General features: G+C 39.0%; 1 protein-coding gene and 1 long non-coding RNA gene across 5 annotated transcripts in view; one reads left to right on the forward strand and one right to left on the reverse strand.

The window, feature by feature from the left end:
• Positions 1 to 397: 397 nt before the first annotated feature.
• LOC128804672 (uncharacterized) lies at positions 398 to 6,095 on the reverse strand. The gene is made up of 3 exons (XR_008436149.1): positions 5,894 to 6,095; positions 5,152 to 5,217; positions 398 to 2,017 (listed from the first exon to the last, which is right to left on the reverse strand). It is a non-coding gene; the product is annotated as an uncharacterized LOC128804672 (long non-coding RNA).
• A 1,594-nt stretch (positions 6,096 to 7,689) lies between these two features.
• Positions 7,690 to 18,357, forward strand: part of SLC35F3 (solute carrier family 35 member F3) — a 166,921-nt gene continuing 156,253 nt past the window's right edge. For 2 of the 4 annotated variants that reach the window (XM_053972673.1, XM_053972674.1), the window contains exons 1-2: positions 7,690 to 7,987; positions 8,257 to 8,486. In XM_053972673.1, the coding sequence (XP_053828648.1) occupies positions 7,935 to 7,987; positions 8,257 to 8,486 (283 nt within the window). In that variant the 5' untranslated portion in view covers positions 7,690 to 7,934. Of the gene's footprint in view, positions 7,988 to 8,256; positions 8,487 to 18,357 lie in introns of those variants that run through there. The other 2 variants (XM_053972678.1, XM_053972677.1) reach the window with 2 other exon arrangements.

An 18,357-nucleotide genomic window follows, 5' to 3' on the forward strand; every position in this document is an offset into this window, starting at 1 on the left:
GAGGAGGGAGGGAAGGGAGTCTGACTTGGCTCTGCAAGGGCCAGGTCGGTTTTTATGGACTAATGCAGCCAAAGTGAATTAGAGGCATGGAACAGCCACCTCAATAACTGCATTGTGTGGGTGGGCTTTTGTCTTGAATGGTATCATAGTAACTCACAATTCAGCAGGTGGGAGGAGAAGCCACAAAAAAAGGCTCTTTTATATATGACAACAAAAGGAATAAATACAAATTTTCTCCCTAAGTGATGTCAAAAGCCAGGCTAGAATATGTTGTGATGAGAATTTGATTTGGTTTAGTGCAGAAATATATTTAAGGTTACAAGACAATAATTTTAGTAGTAGCTGAGGGTTAAAACCCTTGTTACAAATGTGTATGAGTACTGGAGGACTGCAAAACACTATCTGTAGCTCAGTGTTCAGGAAGTAACAATGGCTGTGTTTTATTTGGGCTACTTTATTTCTTTTTTAATGTTTATGAAAGTGCATCCAAGGCAATATGAAAATTCCATGTGAGATACAGAAAGTGCAAATTACATCTTCATTGCACTGTAAAGCATAAAAAGTTGCTGGTTTTTAACTTTTTAATGTGTGGAATTTCAACTGCAGGAGAACAATAAAAGAAAAATTATTTATTCTATTTATTTCTCTTTTAGCTATTTGATACAACTAATTTTTTTATTTCTGGCAAGCATTACAAAATCTATTTAGGGAGGCTTGCAATATCCATGTTTTCTCTATTTACTACAGATTCTAAATGTCAAAGCTAACAGTTTTACTTATTTCTAAAGCCAAATACTCAATAAAAAAAACTCACAATGACCTGAAGACTGTGGGACAGAAACATTCCTACAGATCCTCTGTTTCACACAGCACTGTAATTTCCTGAAGTGCCATGGAGTTCTCTGTCTTAGGAAAACTTGTAATTTTGTCTTTGGATTACTCTTTCAAGGATAATATTTGTATTGCAAGACAGATAAGGTGAGTGTCCCTTTTCTAATGAAGATATGTAAGCATAATGTGATCTCTTCCTTACCTACATGTATGGTTTTAGTTTGCCTTCCTCATATTTATCATGTTGTTAATAGGGCTCAATTTTTCTTTTAATTTTCTCACATTCCCTATTTTTAATAGGAATTTTGCAAGGGCCAGCAAAGGAAAACCTTTATACAAAGAAAACCTTTAGCTCAACACCAATAAAGGTAGCCTAGAAAAAGGAATATAAAAATGCACTTTAGAAGAAACATTACCAAGAGAGGAACACAAGGTTCTGTGAACTTTTAAGACATTCTTATGTGCTTAGCTTAAGCAAAAATAGAAAAAAGTTAAGATATTTGCAATAAAATTTTCTTCCAGTCACATTTCTTCTGAAAATACATTGAAGTTATTGATCACAAAAATGTCACCCTTCACAATGAGAGCCTACCTGTGAGTTCAGAGACTAGACATTGGAAGCAACTCTACTAAGCTGGTGAAGTTTCACTGGTATGAAGTAGGTTAATTGAGCTTAGAGGATAACTTTGTCATAAATTTTAATGACTTGAAACTAGTGTGCTTCTAGTTGAGAAATGCAGTTGCTTGTGTTTAGATAGAAAAAAAAACTATTTCCATCTAGGTGACCAGAGATAAAGAATGTTTTAACTACTTGGGACATTCACTTTACATATTTAAGTAAGTAATCTAAGCAGTGTTTCCAAAACAGAAGGTTGAGATCTGTTTTATAGGCTGTTGTGTATTAGGACTATAATGCAATTTACTTGACAATAAATCTTTCTATAGTTATTGTGCCACAGATGAATGATTTTAAACAACAATGATGTCATTAATCTTGATCTTTGTGATGTTTTGATAGGCATGATTATGTACACACGCTTTTCATCCACTTTGTCCATGTCTTTCTGAGCTGTATTTGCTTATACAGGCTGTGAGGCAATAGTTAAAGTGGTGTGGTACGTCTGTATCAATTCTTGTAAATGATAATGTACCTCTAGACCATCCAGTGATGCTAGCATACTTCCAGCTACCAAAAAAAAAAAGAGAAAAAGAACAAATAAAACACGAAAACCCTGCTAGAGGACATTGGCATATGTGGCTTTTTCAAATCTAAGCTTTTGTATCTAGCTTTCCAATCACCATGCACAGCAAAATAAAGCCTGATGCATTGAATTGCATATGAAGAAACCATACTATTTAACATATTGTTCTGTGCAGTAGTCAGCTCTAGCATGAATGGGGAGAAGGGAAGTCTGGACAGTTAGGACTACAGGTTTTGCAAGGTCATCTTCTCCTGACTCAACCTTTAAGAATATGATTTAAAAGCTTTCTGACTTTCTTCAGCAAATGGCCTTTGGCAGGATTAAGCTGTGCTGCTGCCAATCCAGCTCAATACCAAGCATGTTAATGAGGTGTCTTGGCCTTTTTATTAATTCTACAAGCATGGTAGTCCATTCAGCAGTGACTGAGAATGTTTAATCAAATAATCTCATTGTTCCAAATTTATCACCACAATAAAAGAATCTACTAAGGAAATACAAGATGAAATAACTAATTTTTAATGCTATATCATTTTCCACTAAGAAGCAGTGCAGGCTTGAGGCTCACAGCAGTGCTAATGTCTGCCTCTCTGTGGGTATGCAGTGTATACGGGTGTTGCAATCTGCAGGAGTGACCTACACAGCAAATTGCCCCTGGTTCTTACTGTTGCTCTCACTAACAATTTATACTCTTAAGAGATTTACTTTTTCTAATGAAGTCTTTTGATTTCAAGGAACATCCAGGAAAAAAGTGTAGTGAGATACGGTCTTTATCCATGACATGATGAAATCTATCCATTGTAGGAGACAATGGTGAAAAAAGGACTTTTTTTGCATATTGTAGGGAGAAGTGAGGTCTGAGTTGGTGCAACAGAATAGTTACAGTAGCTTCCATAATCAATACCAAGTCAGGAAAAGTAAGTATGGTTAACTTACAAATAGGACTTAAAATGCATACATGGAAGTAAGCAGCTTTGCCCCACACTTTGGAACCATTTGGCAAAAGTGTAATGCTTTTTTGATCTTCTGTGCTTCCAGATAAAAAAATCAGATGTGGGTTTTTTAATGTTTCAGACACATGTGCAGCTTCAAACAGATACTATTAATTTTATACAGTAAAAAATGCCTGTCAAATCAGTTTCCAAGTGTTTCTTTTTCTTCAGAAATCTCTCCTGCTGAGAAATCTGCAGTCCAAAGCTAGTGACATATTTTTTGCATTAAAAAATTCAACTTTAAAAACACCTTCAAAACTAGAAAACAACCCATAAATTTATCTTAAGGGTACGAATTTTTAGGGTTTTCTTGGGGCTAGCACAACTTCCAGATAAGCAACTTCAAACATAACATCAATATTGTGCTCTAGTTTGCTAAAGCAACTTTCTTCCCTGAGCACAAATCCAATAAAAGTTTTCTTTCATGTTCTTTCTGGAGTCCTTAATTTTCTTTCCTATACCTTTCCTACTCTTCCTCATTCCCTGATTGTTTGGCTTGCCTCTCAGCAAACCTATGGGACAAGGGTGAACTAGGAGTCTTGCACAGCTAAATACAGAAAACTTGCAGTACCAGTATCTAGCCTTTTCTTAACCTGGGTTTTTCTAGGACAAATAACGTGAAATGGGAGAACATGAAGGGATATCAAGGCTATATAGCATACCAATGGACTTTGAGATTGAAGTTTCTGGCATTTCTCAAAATATGGGATATTAAAGAGGTCTATTCTGTATTCTCTCATTGACACCTCCTACAGTCCTTTTGGGGCTCTTGCTGGACAAAGGAAATGTTACTGTTTTTCTGCTCTTTGCATTTCAGTTTTTGATTTGAACTCAGAAGACAGGCACTGGCAGGGCTCGTACATCACTAAGATATGATGAGTTGCCCTAATTTTTTAATTCACTTCTCATCTAACAATGGATATCAAAACAAAAAATAGGTCTATTTTCCATTCCAAATATAAAGGACTTCTATTTTCCGCTGTGTCTGTCAAAGAAAGAAAGTGAACAGTTTATATTCAACCACTTCAAAGAGGCAGATTAAAATCAGCTTTCTATAAAGCAGCATACCTCCCAGGAACTGGGACACTAACTCTGTATGGCCCTTCCTAACTGTAACAGGCAGCTAGATTGTGATTTCCAGAGCTTTCCAGTTGCTTTCAGCAAGGTGTCATGACAAAAATTCTGATGTGGTTTTGCCATGTATTGCAGGGGGATCAAGCAATGTGTGAGCTCATGTGAAAAAATTTGCTCCACTTGTCTTAAATTCATCTGACTGCTCTCTCAAGCACAGTGTTGGTTTCTCTGTTTGAGAGAGCAAGGGTCATTCTGTCGGAGGTGGTCAGGCTGACTTTTGCTTTTCATTCAGTCTTCATTTGACCATTCTCTGCCTGCTGTATCAGTTTTTCTTGGTTCTCTGGCTTTATTTCAACTATTTCAAGATGGTATTAAATAGTTTAAAAACATGAATGCAAGCAAATAACTAGGATTGACTAGACAGTTTCTGCTTTTTTATTGTTGTTGCTGATTCAAAATATTTTGTATGTGAAATGCATTATGCTCAAAGCTGCATTTCTATTCAATCTGACCATGCTACAATTAGTCCCATGGATAGAGCTGGAGTCATCTGAGTTGTGTGCAGCGGCATTATATTCATGTGCATGTCAAATTTGACCCCAGCTGGAGAAAATGAATAGCTCTGCCATACAGCATTTCCATATATTATATAGGACTTTTATCATGTATACTGTATTTCTGTCCAATACCCAAATACCCTTGGGGCAGGAATATCTGATTAATGGCTTGGACTTATACCTTCAGTGCCAAACATAAAAATACTAAGAAGCAGGACTATGCATCAAATGCAGAATATTTGGTGAGAAGGGCACTTTCTTAAGTATTTCCTTGCTTAAAGAGGGAGCTAATTTGTCTTCTAAAGACTCAAGTTCTAAGGCTGACTTTTATGAACTGGGAAAGAAGGAGCACATCAACTTCATGCTGGTGTTTATGCAGTAGTGATTTGTTTGTTGTCCAATGAAATATTGTTGCTATTTTAGTCTAGTACATCAAAGTTTAAATGTAAAACTCTTATCTTGGCATGGGGGTTGGGAGAAATTAAAAAATGCACTTACCTTTCTCATGAAATGAGTAGTATTTTGATAAATGTAAACTTCTATCCCAGAGAATCTTCTGGCAAGCTAGTATTCATGGGGGGTGAAAATAAATACAGTTTAAATTACATTTTCCTTTGATATGGCATCACGTTGTAGACAACAATGCTAATATATCTTAATGGCTGTGCCTTTTAAGACCTGAATATCAGTCAAGCATATAATTTCATGTAGTCTGGAAAAACATAAAAAGGAGTATCTAACAGGACAGAATAAGGCACCACACTCTAGAATAATTACTTATTGTTCCCTTGCTATAGAGCTCTGCCTTTTAAAAAATACATTTTCCTAACCCTTCTATGTTTGAATGATTGCAGGTGTTTTACTAAAGTAATGAACTCTCACTAGTAAGAGGTTCAGAAAAGGTGTTCATAGCGGCTCCAGCTTGGTGCTGCATACCATTTTGCCCACTATTCCTAGAGTAGGTATATTCTGCTTAGCAATTTTTTTTCCTTACATTTTGTGGAATTGCTAGAATACTACAATATTTTCTTCTCCTTTTATTAAAAATCTTAAGCAGCTCCATAAATCTACAAATTCCAAGTCATGTGGAATCCTATACTTTATGCTTTATTGTCCAATGCCATATTGTAACATTTCAGTTTTAGCTACAATGCTTGAACATAATTAAAATAATATAGATGAGAATTTTTACTTGCATGTCTCCAGCAACTGCTATTTTTAAAGAAGAAACATCACTTACAGCGAGATTTGGTAAGATCCTAAGAGGTAGCTGTTGGTAGATGTTGCTGTTGCGTCTTACTACAATTTTGAAATGTCATCTTTATTAAATGTTTCAGTTAACTTTAAGATGTTCACTCCCATGCATTTTTTTCCTCTCTTGCAAGATGCATGCTTACTTCAAGTTTGTCAGCGCTGCCACCCAAGCTGTTCAAAGTCACTTGCCTGCCGGAGAGGAGAAACACCCATCCGTCATTTCATTTACACATTGGAATGACAGCAGCTGGGGAGGAATAAAACAGCTGAAAAAATTATATTGGATAGAAGAATAAGATGGTTCTGACATATCAAAGAGGATATGGGTGTAACAGGGTCTCTGACTTCCACAGCTACTCTCTGGTGCTATAGAAGAGGGGCAGCTAAACACATCAGTGATGGAGGCAAAATTTCTAGTAGGGCTGAACCAGCCTGTGCTAGTTTGCAGCAGCCCATGCCAAGAGGCAGATGAGTGCTCAGCAGGTGTCAGTCACTATTGGCTGATCAACAACATTTGGCCTGCTTTGTTATTGGAGCCTTTTCTGGCCCTGAGATTGTTTTATTTCTGGACCTATAATCATAGAGGAATTTTACACTAGATACATGCAGTATTATGGAAAATTCTCAGAATAAATCCTATCCTTGTCCACCACTTTTAAAGCCAGGGAGAGCATGGACTGTGCATACTGAACAATGCTGGTCCAGTGATGGCCTTTGGAGGCCTGACTGAAATGATTAATCCCGTTCATGCCTGTTATCACCATTCCTGCCCTAAATGCCCTAAAGAGACTTAAATCAAGACAGCGATCAGTATCATTAGATTTAGCGAGCACTGTGGTTTTATCCCCTTATCTTAACCAAAATCATTCTTTTGCTTTGATTTGTGTACCCTGCAAGGGTTTATGTCACTACTGGCAGGCAGCATCAAACACCTGCACAATTACCCTCTGCTTGCACTATTGGACCACTGCTGTTCACCTGTAGTGGATTTTGGAACTGGCTTCCTCAACAGCAAATATTTTTCCCCTTCACAGGCTCAAAATAAGGGTTGGAGAGGAAATAAAGTTAGTGCTTTATTCAATACAAGTGTATTTTAGATGATAATTGGTTTGATTTTCATCTGCTGGATATTTTTTCTACTTTCCCTTTCTGATAATGGTGCAGTGATGCTGTAATGCTCCCTTCAGTGACAGTGAAAGGTTGCATTTCACTGATCCAGCTCACTTCCACATTTGATATCTCGGTGGTTTAATGTTCCAAGTAAACTGAGCTAGTGAAGTGGTGAAAGGTAATAACCTTTTCTCCTTGGACTTAATTTTTACCCCCTTCCAAATATATATGGATACATATATACAAAACACTCTTTGACTTCAACTGTCTATACTTCTAGGAGACCAAGTTTTGCCCAAGAATCTATTATCAGATTTTAATCTTATTTGTCTGTGAATGAATTCTTTGTATAAGAACATATAAGCACACTTAACATCTGTGCTACGGAGGTAGCCAGGTGGGTCCCCTCATCAGATGAACTCCACGATCACTTCGGAGCCGGCCCTGCTCGGGCTGTCCGGCCACCCCGCGCCGTTCCGAGCTTGTCGCCACCGAACAGAGGCGGGAACGGCTTCGCTGCTGGGCCGGGCGGGCGCACCCAGAGGTGAGGCCGTCCCGCCCGAGGGCCGCTTGCGGCGGCGGCGGGCCCGAGGGCTCCCCCTGTCGGCGGCCGGCGGGAGCGCGCGGGGCGGGGGGCGCGGAGCGCGCCCTGCCCTGCCCGGCCCTCGCGACTGCGATCCGCGCTCCGCAGGCGGCAGTGGCTCGCAGGCAGCAGCGCTGGCCCGCCCGTCTCCGTCCCTCCATCCCTGCCTGCCTCTCCCGCCGGGGCTAGCGCCAGCCCGGGGACCCTCTGCCACGGGGACGCCTTCCCCCGCTCACTCCTTTCCTTCCTTTCCGCCTCTTACCCGGCCGGTGACAGCCGCCGGCTCGCCCCGCCGGGAAGCCTGGGCGCCCCCCAGCCATCGCTGCTGCTCCCCATGGGGATCCGGGAGTTTCCCAACGGCTCCGCGCGGGGCAAAGCCGCTACGCTGTGAGTACCCGCGGGGCCGGGCGGGCGGGCCGGGGGGACAGGGACACCCCACACCGCCCCACCTCACCTCACCCTGGCCGGCGGCGCCGTCCGCTCCCGGGGGTCGCTCCGGTGGAGGGCGGCAAGGAAAGTTGTGGGCGCCGCGGGCCCGGGCCGGCTTCCCTGCCGGCGGGAGTCCCGCCGCCCGACGCCAACTTCGCCCGGGGCCGGCGGAGGGCGGCGGCGCTGGCGGCGCGGCCCCGGGCTGACGCCCCTCTCCCGACCCGCAGCGGCATGCGGCGCTCCCCCGATGTCAGCCCCCGGCGGCTGTCCGACATCAGCCCGCAGCTGCGGCAGCTCAAGTACCTGGTGGTGGACGAGGCCATTAAAGAGGATCTGAAGTGGTCCCGCTCCGTGGAAGACCTCACCAGCGCGTCCGTGGGACTCACCTCCATCGAGGAGCGCATCCTCCGCATCACCGGCTACTACGGCTACCAGCCCTGGGCTGCCAGCTACAAACGTGAGTCCCAGGCACGGGCGGGCGTGGGGGTTTGCCAGGACGGGGGCGAGCGGGCGCAGCCTGGAACCGGCAGAGGGATGTGGGTTCGAGGGGCCGATCGCTTTACCTCTGGAGCACACCTCGCTCCGTGGAAGGAAGTGCTCTCACTCTCGGCGAAGAATTCTATGCCCGTGTTGCCTTAGTCCTTTGGCAGTAGCTGGTTCACGAGAGCGCGGTGCTAAGAATGATGACAGCTAAATTCTACTAAGAAAATAGGTCAAATATTCGTCTTCATGTTGCAGGCACACTTAGCGACGGGTGATTACCGTGGATTGACAGCTGTGTAAAAGCCCCTGCACGCTCATGCACATACCATTTCCACAAGTAACACGTTATCAGTGTATGTTTCTGTAGTTTTAGGAGAAAATTTCTGTCAAATTTTTGCAGCACTTGAGCTGAATGATCTGTCTTTTCCTGTGTCGAGTGGAACTGTTTCTTCTGTGTGCATACACTTGAGAACGAAACTTCAAATGATAAGGATATGAAGTGTAGCTGTATTCCTTCACATACATGATTTACAAAGGAAGCATTACCTCAAATTGTTTTAATGTATCAGCTAGTACTTTTTGTGTGTAATGACCTATTTCTTGTTCATATTTCATCATGTTTATGTCAATTGCATGCATTAAAAAGTTCTAGAATAGTTTACCAATGGCTTGAAGTTATAACATTATTTTGGTTGTCTTAAGGTCACAGGGGTTTTTACTGATAAAAGGATTCTTCTGTAACAGGAATCATTGCTTTGCTGGAAACACTGGCTCTGATAAAGTGGTTGTTTTCATATTGTACTTCCCTGAGTATTAAGTGCAAATGTTCTGAAATATTTACTACTGGATTTTCTTTTTGTCAGTGTGCTTAATAATGGAATAGAATGATACAAAAATGCATGGTCACACAATTCTAGTTCAGTTTTTCTCTGAGGGAAAGCTGCTTCTGATTGCCTGAAAATAGGACTTCACTAATAAATATTCTAATACTTTTCTGTAAGAGCCTTTTTTTATTTTTTCCTTTGATTTCAATTAAGACAGAAATATCACATATTTGCTACTTTACGCACTAGGAGTAAGGTATTTCTATAAGAGCAATTCCAGTGCCTGGATTGGGGCTGTTCTTGAGAGTAAAGCTTATTCAGGCCAGTTTTAAGGATCAGATCATATGTGAATGCCAGACTGAGTTGGATGTTAATAGTTCTCTCTGACAGTGACTAATAGTCTAGCTGAAGTCACACTGAACTGCTATGGCTGAACCTTCTGAAATACTAAAGGTCATGCTGGCTCCTCAATTGTAACCTATTTGTTGAAATTTATAACTCTGTTTGAAAAAGTTAATAGCAAGCCTTAGCCTGCTATTCTAGTTACATTTTCTCTCCTAATTCGATCTGAATAACAAAATTATATACTTGAGTTGTAATGGCAGAGAATAAATATACAAAGTGTCTGAGTTTCATAAATGTATGTCTAAAAATAAAAAATAATAGGTTATGTGAATTTGTTGCCAATTTAAAATCTGAGTTACTAGGACATCGAAGGACACATAGAAGAAAAGATATATCTCTACAGCATGGTTTAAGGAGAGCCATGTTGATCTGCATCAGCTGAATAGCTGACTGAATAGAATATATCATCTAAAGTGGGAAGACAACTTTGTCCCAGCCTCTTTGATACATATTTGAATACTTCTTCAAGTTGGGCTGATGTCTAATTTTGGGATATGGACTTTCCTTGTGACTTTGCAGTTAGAAAACTACAAGGTTTCTATTTATTTATAGAATTTTATTTAGCTCAAGTACTGCAAACAAATGATTTTCGTTAAGCTCAAATTGCAACCTGGGTACTTTTTGTCATCTTTTTTTGCATCCTTGTAGACAATTGGATGCACTATGATTATAATTATGGACTGCATTAATAATGGACCTGCTTTGCAGAAAATAAGTCCATAATATGGTCCGATCTAGATTTATTTAGTCTATCTCTCTTGGTGACATTCTTTTTATTGTAACTAAATTGCCTGTAGGACCAGAGCTACCTCTTTTGCACTGCAGTGTATTGCTTTCATACTTTATTTAGACTGTTTATATATATATATATATTTATATATATATATGTATGGATGGATATATAAAATTGTTTGAGAGATTCAGAAAGCTTTTGCTTATTTCGTTTGTTTTGTTGTAGCAAAACTCCATTAGGGAAACTACCACTGATAATCTGAGATAGTCTTACCATGTCCCCAACACTTACTTGGAGAACAATTTGGAACATACCGGGATGCCTCAAGGTTATGTAGTAACTCCAGTATTTAATATTCTTATAAATTCATCAGAAAGAGAGAAGGAAGAAGTGAAAATGTGCTTAAGACGCAAACTGGTCTGGGTTGGACAGAATGAGAAAGGACTTGTAACATTACCCTAGAGAGACCTGTCCCAGCCAGGTGACTCACTGAAATGTCAATACACGTCATTCAGTTATCACAAACAGAAGCCTCACGTTTCCTGAAAATGCTAAAATTACCCGCCAACTTTCACATTACATTGGCTGGTAATTTTGGGACTGTATACAGCTCAGGGAAGACCTCTGCTGTTTGACTGCACTTGCAAACCAGATTTTAGGAACCAGAATAATGTAATGTAGTTCCTGTGTGTTAGGATGCCTTCAGCAAATTTAGCGAAATGCTGTAATTATGGTTATCTTCTCTCAAAAAAATATTACTGGACGCTCTGAGATGAGCAAGGAGAAAGAATACAAGCAATCTGTAAAGTCCCTCAAGAGTTTTTGCTGTTTACCTTAAAGAGATTGAAACAAAAGAATTGGAAAATACTGGCACATGTTGCTTAGGCAGGTAGAGAGTTTTTCTTCTTACTGTGGTCATAAGAAAAAAAGTAGACAGGAAGAGAAGCTGAAAAGCCATCAAAGACCGATAGAAAAAGAAATAATATTGAAGAAAACATGTAATTTATTATTGAGATGAAAATTTCAAGGAATTGTAATAGCTGTGGTAAGATCTAGAATTGTGATAAATGGGAAATGTGTTGGAGATAATATTAAACTTCATTATCCAGAATTTGAATTAGGCTGTGAGGAGACTTTTCTTGAGGGTTTCTTGTGCTTCCCTCTGTAGCATCTGCCAACCTTTAGAAAGAGAATAAGAGTGTTCCATGATCTAATCTGGTAGTTCTTATTTTTCTGAATTCTTTGATTTCCAGGGTCACTAATTATGTGGTTAACTGCTCTCCAGTCTAAATAAAATATTCATATGTGTCCCATGGGGAATATTTTGCAGAATGTGATTTGATTTTTCAAATATAAAGGCAGAGGGGAAGGAACAGATAAGATGCAGTCAGATAGTCATATCCTTATGCAGCTACAGATGTAACAGCTCAATATTTGTGAAATTCTCATTATCAGTAACAGGTATGTTGACTTCCATTTTTTCCTTTTAGTTAGAACATAGGGATCAAAGGCTTTAATAAAAAACTCCCAAAACAATGCCATGAGATTTGCAGATCCCATTGATAGTCTTGTTGTTGTTTGGAGATGAAGCTGTTGTTAGAGGTGTATTAGCACTGCTGTTCTCTCCCATGAAGGTTATATGAATTCTCATGATTTCTGCCTCTGGAAGCCTGGGACTTCAGTTGAAGAGCAGAGGCAAGTCTGGAGGTGAACAGCCATATTTTAAGTTTCCATTTCATAGCATTGTCAGTTGGAATTAGTTTTCTAAATATTTTTTGAAGTATAGTTCCCTAGGAGCTTTTCTGTACTTGAAAAATACAGGTGTCACAAAACTCTTGGACTCTCCCCCCGGTCAGTATGGAAGACTAATCTATTTTAATGATTGTAGAAATTGGCAAGGTGCTTGTTTCCACAGGAAATGTTCACAGCTGTCACCTTTGCCAAACATTCATTTTTCTCTAACTAGGTCTATTTTCTGATGATTCAATATCACAGTGTGTCATTATGTGATTAGTATTTTAAATATATTCATGTGGGCTTGAGCCAGCTATCCCTATTTTGCAGTCTTCTTCCTACAGATCACCTGCTTCTATTCCTTGTTTAAGATTAGGGTCTTTCTTTTAAAGCAGGGACTTTCATGTATCTTTAGCATGTGTTGATAAATACAGACTTGTTATGGACAAACCAAGATTGTATGGGCTTTGGCTTTCCTTTTTTATTCACTTACATTCTTTGTGTGCGTACAGACGTTTCCAGACTTGCAGAAAGAAGAGAATGGTATGTAGTTTGAACTCCTCATAGTTCTATTTATTAGGAATTGACTGCTGTCTGTGGATCACGGCTTGTGAATGTACATTTCTCTGAGACTTCCACCTTGTGAATAATTCCAGGTTGTCCCAGTGATAACTTTTAAGAGACATGATGTTCAGGTGAAAGGGAAAGATTGTGTCCACTAAATGAAGTTCTCTGGCTTTGCTTCTTCCTGCTACTTTAAATATTAATTTTCATATTTTTATGTTTCTTCATAGTTATTTCAGCAACAATATAAACCATATAATTTTAATGCACAAAACTTCAATATAGTACTCATCCAATGTGTAGCACATTAGGGCTTGACTTGAATGTGGAATTTAAGTGCTGTCACCAATAACATACTGGAACACATTGGCTGAATAGCCTGAAGATTGCTCAGAAAGCATAATTGTCTGAGTATGCCAATCACAGAATTATACTACAGAATGATTTGTGTAAGAAGGGACCTTAAAAGTCTTCTAGTTTCAATCCTCCTTGCCATAGCCAGGGACACATTCACTGGACCAGCTGGCTCAAATCCTAATCCAGGTTTGCCTTGAACGCTTCCAGAGATGGGGTACTCCTAACTCCTCTGGGCAGACTGTTCCCAGTCATAGATTTTGACAGCCTTTCAAAGTAAGAGTTTGGTGTTGGTTGTAGCTAATTAAATGTATGAGCACTTGTAAATATTAGAGTATCAGTTACACAGCTAGAGACCAGTGTTTCCAACTGATCCCCAGTGTTCCTCCTTGTGATTTTCTTTTCATGCTCCATTGAATGCTGAAATTTCACAGTTACTAAAAGCAAATCCAGCGAGGATATGAACCAGGAGAAATTTGTGCAAATACCATTTTCATTTATTTCCATCTCAGGGAGAATTTAACTTACTTTTTGAGGTGATGTACTCTAGAACTTCAAAGACATAAGTTGAAGACTATAATTTTCTCTGGGGAAAGCCATTTTCAGGCCAACTGTAATCAATTAATTTAGACTGATTGATTACTTTCCAATGCACAAATACTGAATGTAATAAGTTTGTAACTAATGCAAGATTTGGTGGTATCATTCACGTTGCTGTTTCTGAGGTCAAATGATTATGTGAGAATCTTGCTTTTCAGGTGAAAACATGAAGTAACCTCTAGGTGCAAGTAACCTCTTGCTTGATGGAACTATCCAAGTTTCTCTTCCCAGGATCAATCTATAGGTCAACAGCCCTTCTACAACACCCAAGCTGTACATCAGCACTGAAGCTTAGAAGATGAATAAAAATATGTGCTTTATATATATATGTATGTATATATACATATTTTTTTTATATATATAGGCTTATGGTGTCTGAGCCCTGATTTATTTTTTAGTCAATGCTCTTTTACTCTTCATTGTCAGTACTATCAGTAATTTTTATGTTACCAAGAAAACTAAAGAAAACATGAGAACACCTACAGGTGAAAGAAAGAAATGGTAATGAATTGCGTTGCAGATTTAAAAGTTCTGTAGCGTTATTGTTTCAAATGTCAGTTGCAGTTCTCTGCCGCAAGCTAAAGCTACATGGTGATACATGAACTAGGGATATTCCTGACTTAAGTCCACATGACAGCTCACACAAAAACTTCTTCATTTCCTCATTATGTAGTAGCCACTGTGACTGAGAAGAGCTGTCCCCAGAAATAGTCTCTTTAATTATTTTGGAGACCTAATCACAAGTCTGTATCCCAAATATTACAAGGTATATTTATCTTTTGAAAGAGAACCTGTTGGCTCTCCTGGGATTTAGTGCTCTGGGTGGTCTTGTCTTGCAACTGAGACTGGGCACAATTTGGCCACCTGAGGCAGGCCAGAGCAGTACAGGTGCTGAATACTGAGCAGCTGCAAAGATACCAGGTGAACATTTTTAAAAAAAGCCTTTCAGAATCTTCTTTTTCAAGACAACTCCAATAGAGAAGAAACATGGGGATTCTTAGGCTTTTGAAAATTGCTAAAACTTTTTTGGCTAGTACTTAGTAGAAAACTGGTTCCTGATAAATACAGAGCTTAATTAATGACAAACTATAAGTCTTAAATTTCTTGCTGACAAACCAAGCAAATTCTCATTTAAACTGGCTTGCTAAACGTTTTTGATTGTTTAATAAATATTTAGTAAATGATAACTGTTTAGTGAATATTTAGTAACTTGTTTACTTAACAGTTTTAATTGTGTAGTGTTAAGTAACCACCACTTTTAACTAGGCAGATGAATAAATATTTTGTGTCTTGTATCTCATTTTCATAGTGAAAAAACTAAAAATTAACGCCTGCAAAATGGGCCATCTTTTCTTTGTTTCTTTGCTGTTTAAACAAATTAATTCATTGCTTTCACTTTTTTTTAAGTGCAGCTTTAATTACATGTCATCTTCAGCCATTTATGCAAAACAGTTCATGGGAAAGCAATTAAGAGTCTGTTGATTTTCAGCATTCATTTTATACCCTTACTGAATGTTATCATTGAATGCTGCTGTGTTAGAAAATACCACTGAAGTTTTCACCATGAAAACCTACTGCTAAACCTAGCTGTACATCTTTGCAATATCAGGGCCCATGTTAACAATTTTGAAGAGTGTTACCTGGCATTTGAGAATCCTTCCACTGGAAAACTGCATTTATTTCTTTTTTTTTTAAATAGAAATATGAACATGTTCACTAATCAATAATAATGGATTGTTCCTAAAAACACATACTACTCTGAATTGATATGGAATAATGAGGGAGCAAGTTAATTTTGAAAAAATAATTTGGAAACTATCAAGAATTATGAATGAATACTTATATTTAGAACTATTTTTATTGCGGACCCTACCTTGAGGTAAATTTCTGTAATAGTTCTGGAGTGCACTGTGTGATGGATCTTTGCAACTTTAATAAATGGGTTTTTTTTTAATAGAAACAATTAATTTCACAAGATAATAATATTGAAATGAGACTACAAAACCTGTATTGTTGACATTCTACTATGATACCAGACACAGTTGTGTTACTGGTCTGTTACTGAAACACAAAGCCAAAAAGGACGACAACTAGCAATGCTCATTAATAGCTAATTTTACTAGATTCTAGGTCATGTTAGGGCTTTCTTCAAGGTGAATTTTTGTGCCATAATCTCTCTTCCGTATAATGAGGTGTTTGTGTTTCATATTCCTTGTGTAAATTGCTGATAATTTCTGCCATTTACTTGAGATAAAATAAGCATCAAGAGAAAGAGAGAGATGGCAACAGGTATAGTTGAATCCTTACGGATTCAACTTAAGGTTCCTTCCAACCCACATTGTTCTATGATTCTACAGAAAAGTTATGTAAAGGCCACTTTGGCCCTTTGGCAAGTGCCATCCTTTGGAATGCGAGGGTGTAGTTCTGTCCCTCTTGCTGTTTTGGAAGCTGAAGCCATAGACTTTCCACTGTTGCTTGTGAATGGTGACTATTCTGAGAACAGTAATAAAATGAGCACTTATGTTTGTAGAAATTTATCTGCAGATCATAGTTCCTATCTAGGCAATAACTTGCCTTCATGTGGTACATCTTGTTGTAGAAACCACTTCCCTCAGTATTTATGATTCCCGGTTGGTCTTCACTAGGCACATGTTCTTTCATCCCCCAGTGTATCCTTGGAAGAAAAAAAGATGCTGTGATTGTGTGGAAGACCACAGAGAAATATTTTCCTTATGAACCACTACTTGAAGTAGTCCTTAGACAGAAGGGATGCAGCAGAGATATCCCAAATTTCATTTTCTTCAGAATTTAAGAAGCTCGTTCTCCACTCAGTCATCTCCCCTTATAAAAAGATGCATCTGAATGGTTTCAGACACCTCTGTTTTTCTCTAGAACTTGAGGGCCTAATAAGGTTCATTTTTTTTACTAAATGTGCCTTATTTTGTTTCCTGTCATTTTGTTTCCATGAGTGTATCTGGCCAATATAGGAGTTTGGTTGTTTTTTGAGAAAAGCTTTTCCAGCAGTGTTGGAATTTAGGTAGCCTCACATTTAGGAAAATAACAGTGACATCACATAGCCGATAGAATATATTAACACAGCAAGTCAATTATCTGAGGCAAGAAAATTTGAATATTTGAGCCTTTCCAGGATAAGGGAGTGTAACTGGCTTCTAGTGAAATAATAAGGCCTTAAACTTGCAATTAAAGTTTCTTTTTGTTTTGCTATAACTGCCCTCTGTCAAATAATTCATGAAAAGTACCTTATATGTCTAAAGGAAGCAACTAGATTTTAATTTCTGAACACTGGTGCAGAGTCCTATTGATTCCATTGCAATATAAATATTGTGGCAGAGCTGATCCCCAAAGGGGTTTTTTCCCTTGACTCTTACATCAGGAATCCCACAAATTTGGTGCTTTTCCTTGCTATCTCTTCACACCAGCTAAGGTACAAAAATAGCGTGGAAATTGACCTGCTTGTCCACTCTCCAAGTTGAGCAGGCCAAGTCATTCCACCCTTAAGCTCACTGTTGTGCTGTTTGTAGCCCTGTGGCAGCCTGGGGGCTCTGCCTCCTCCAGGACATCTTGCTTTGGCTTTGTCAGTTGTGTGAACAGAGCACAGGTTTGTGCTCAGGTGGGAAGTGAAGCAAGGACCTGCTCCTTCAGAGTTGATGAGCTTGTGTGAGGAAGGTGTTGGTGTATTCATGGTCCTGTCCTGAAAGCCTGGAGTTGTCTTTCCATTTTCAAACAGTAACTGTTTTCCAGACAGTCTGGTTCCTTGGATGTTCAGTAGAGATTTTCTACTTGGAAAATTTTGCCCCATTTGAAATATGCAGTGCCAGGATTTATATCAATGGTGCAGTGTTTGCACCGTGAAACAGGAAATACAGCTTCATGGCTTTATGATTCTGTTGTCTCTCCTGCTCACTTTATGCAATGTTTTTGGAAACTTTAAGACTGATTTAATTAACATGCAGCCATTTATTTTGAACAAGCAAAGATGGTAATCATGTTTACTTTTTAAGCTTAGATGCTAGCTACTGCTTATGGTTTTGGTTGGCACTTTCCATGGAACAGAAATTACTGACAGAAACCATTCTTCCTTGTACTTCTGCTGAAATTATTTTTTGCTATATAGCATTTAGTGTTCTACTGGCCTGGTAACTTCGTAGTTGTGGGTCTTTCTTCGCTTCAGAAACAAGACATGTATAATGAAAAGAAATATGTTTAGGTTTGATTACCAGGGGCTAGTTAAAGAAGAGAAATTACAAGATAAAGGTAGAAAAGGGCAGTCAAGAAACAAAGTCTCCTTAAAGTCAGTGGAGCCATGGAAAATGTCTTTAATTAAATCAGGAGATTTGATTACTTTCAAGTTGAGCAAGAGGAGCAGAAAGGCTATGTTTTTTTATAGATGACACTTCCTGACACTTGCACATCATATGTTGTGACTAGAGGCCTCTGTTTTTCAAGACTTATATTCCAGCTATTTCTTATATACATTACAAGTGTATTCCATTGGCCTGAATTTGGGAGCTTGAGTTTCATGCAAGCCAGAGATTATGCCCAGACAAGGTGAATTGTGGTGCATTCAGGAGTTCCAAAATCATTTAAGTTTTTTCAAGAGACATGAAAAT

Source organism: Vidua macroura, chromosome 3, assembly GCF_024509145.1.
Source record: "Vidua macroura isolate BioBank_ID:100142 chromosome 3, ASM2450914v1, whole genome shotgun sequence".
Lineage (NCBI taxonomy): Eukaryota > Metazoa > Chordata > Aves > Passeriformes > Viduidae > Vidua > Vidua macroura.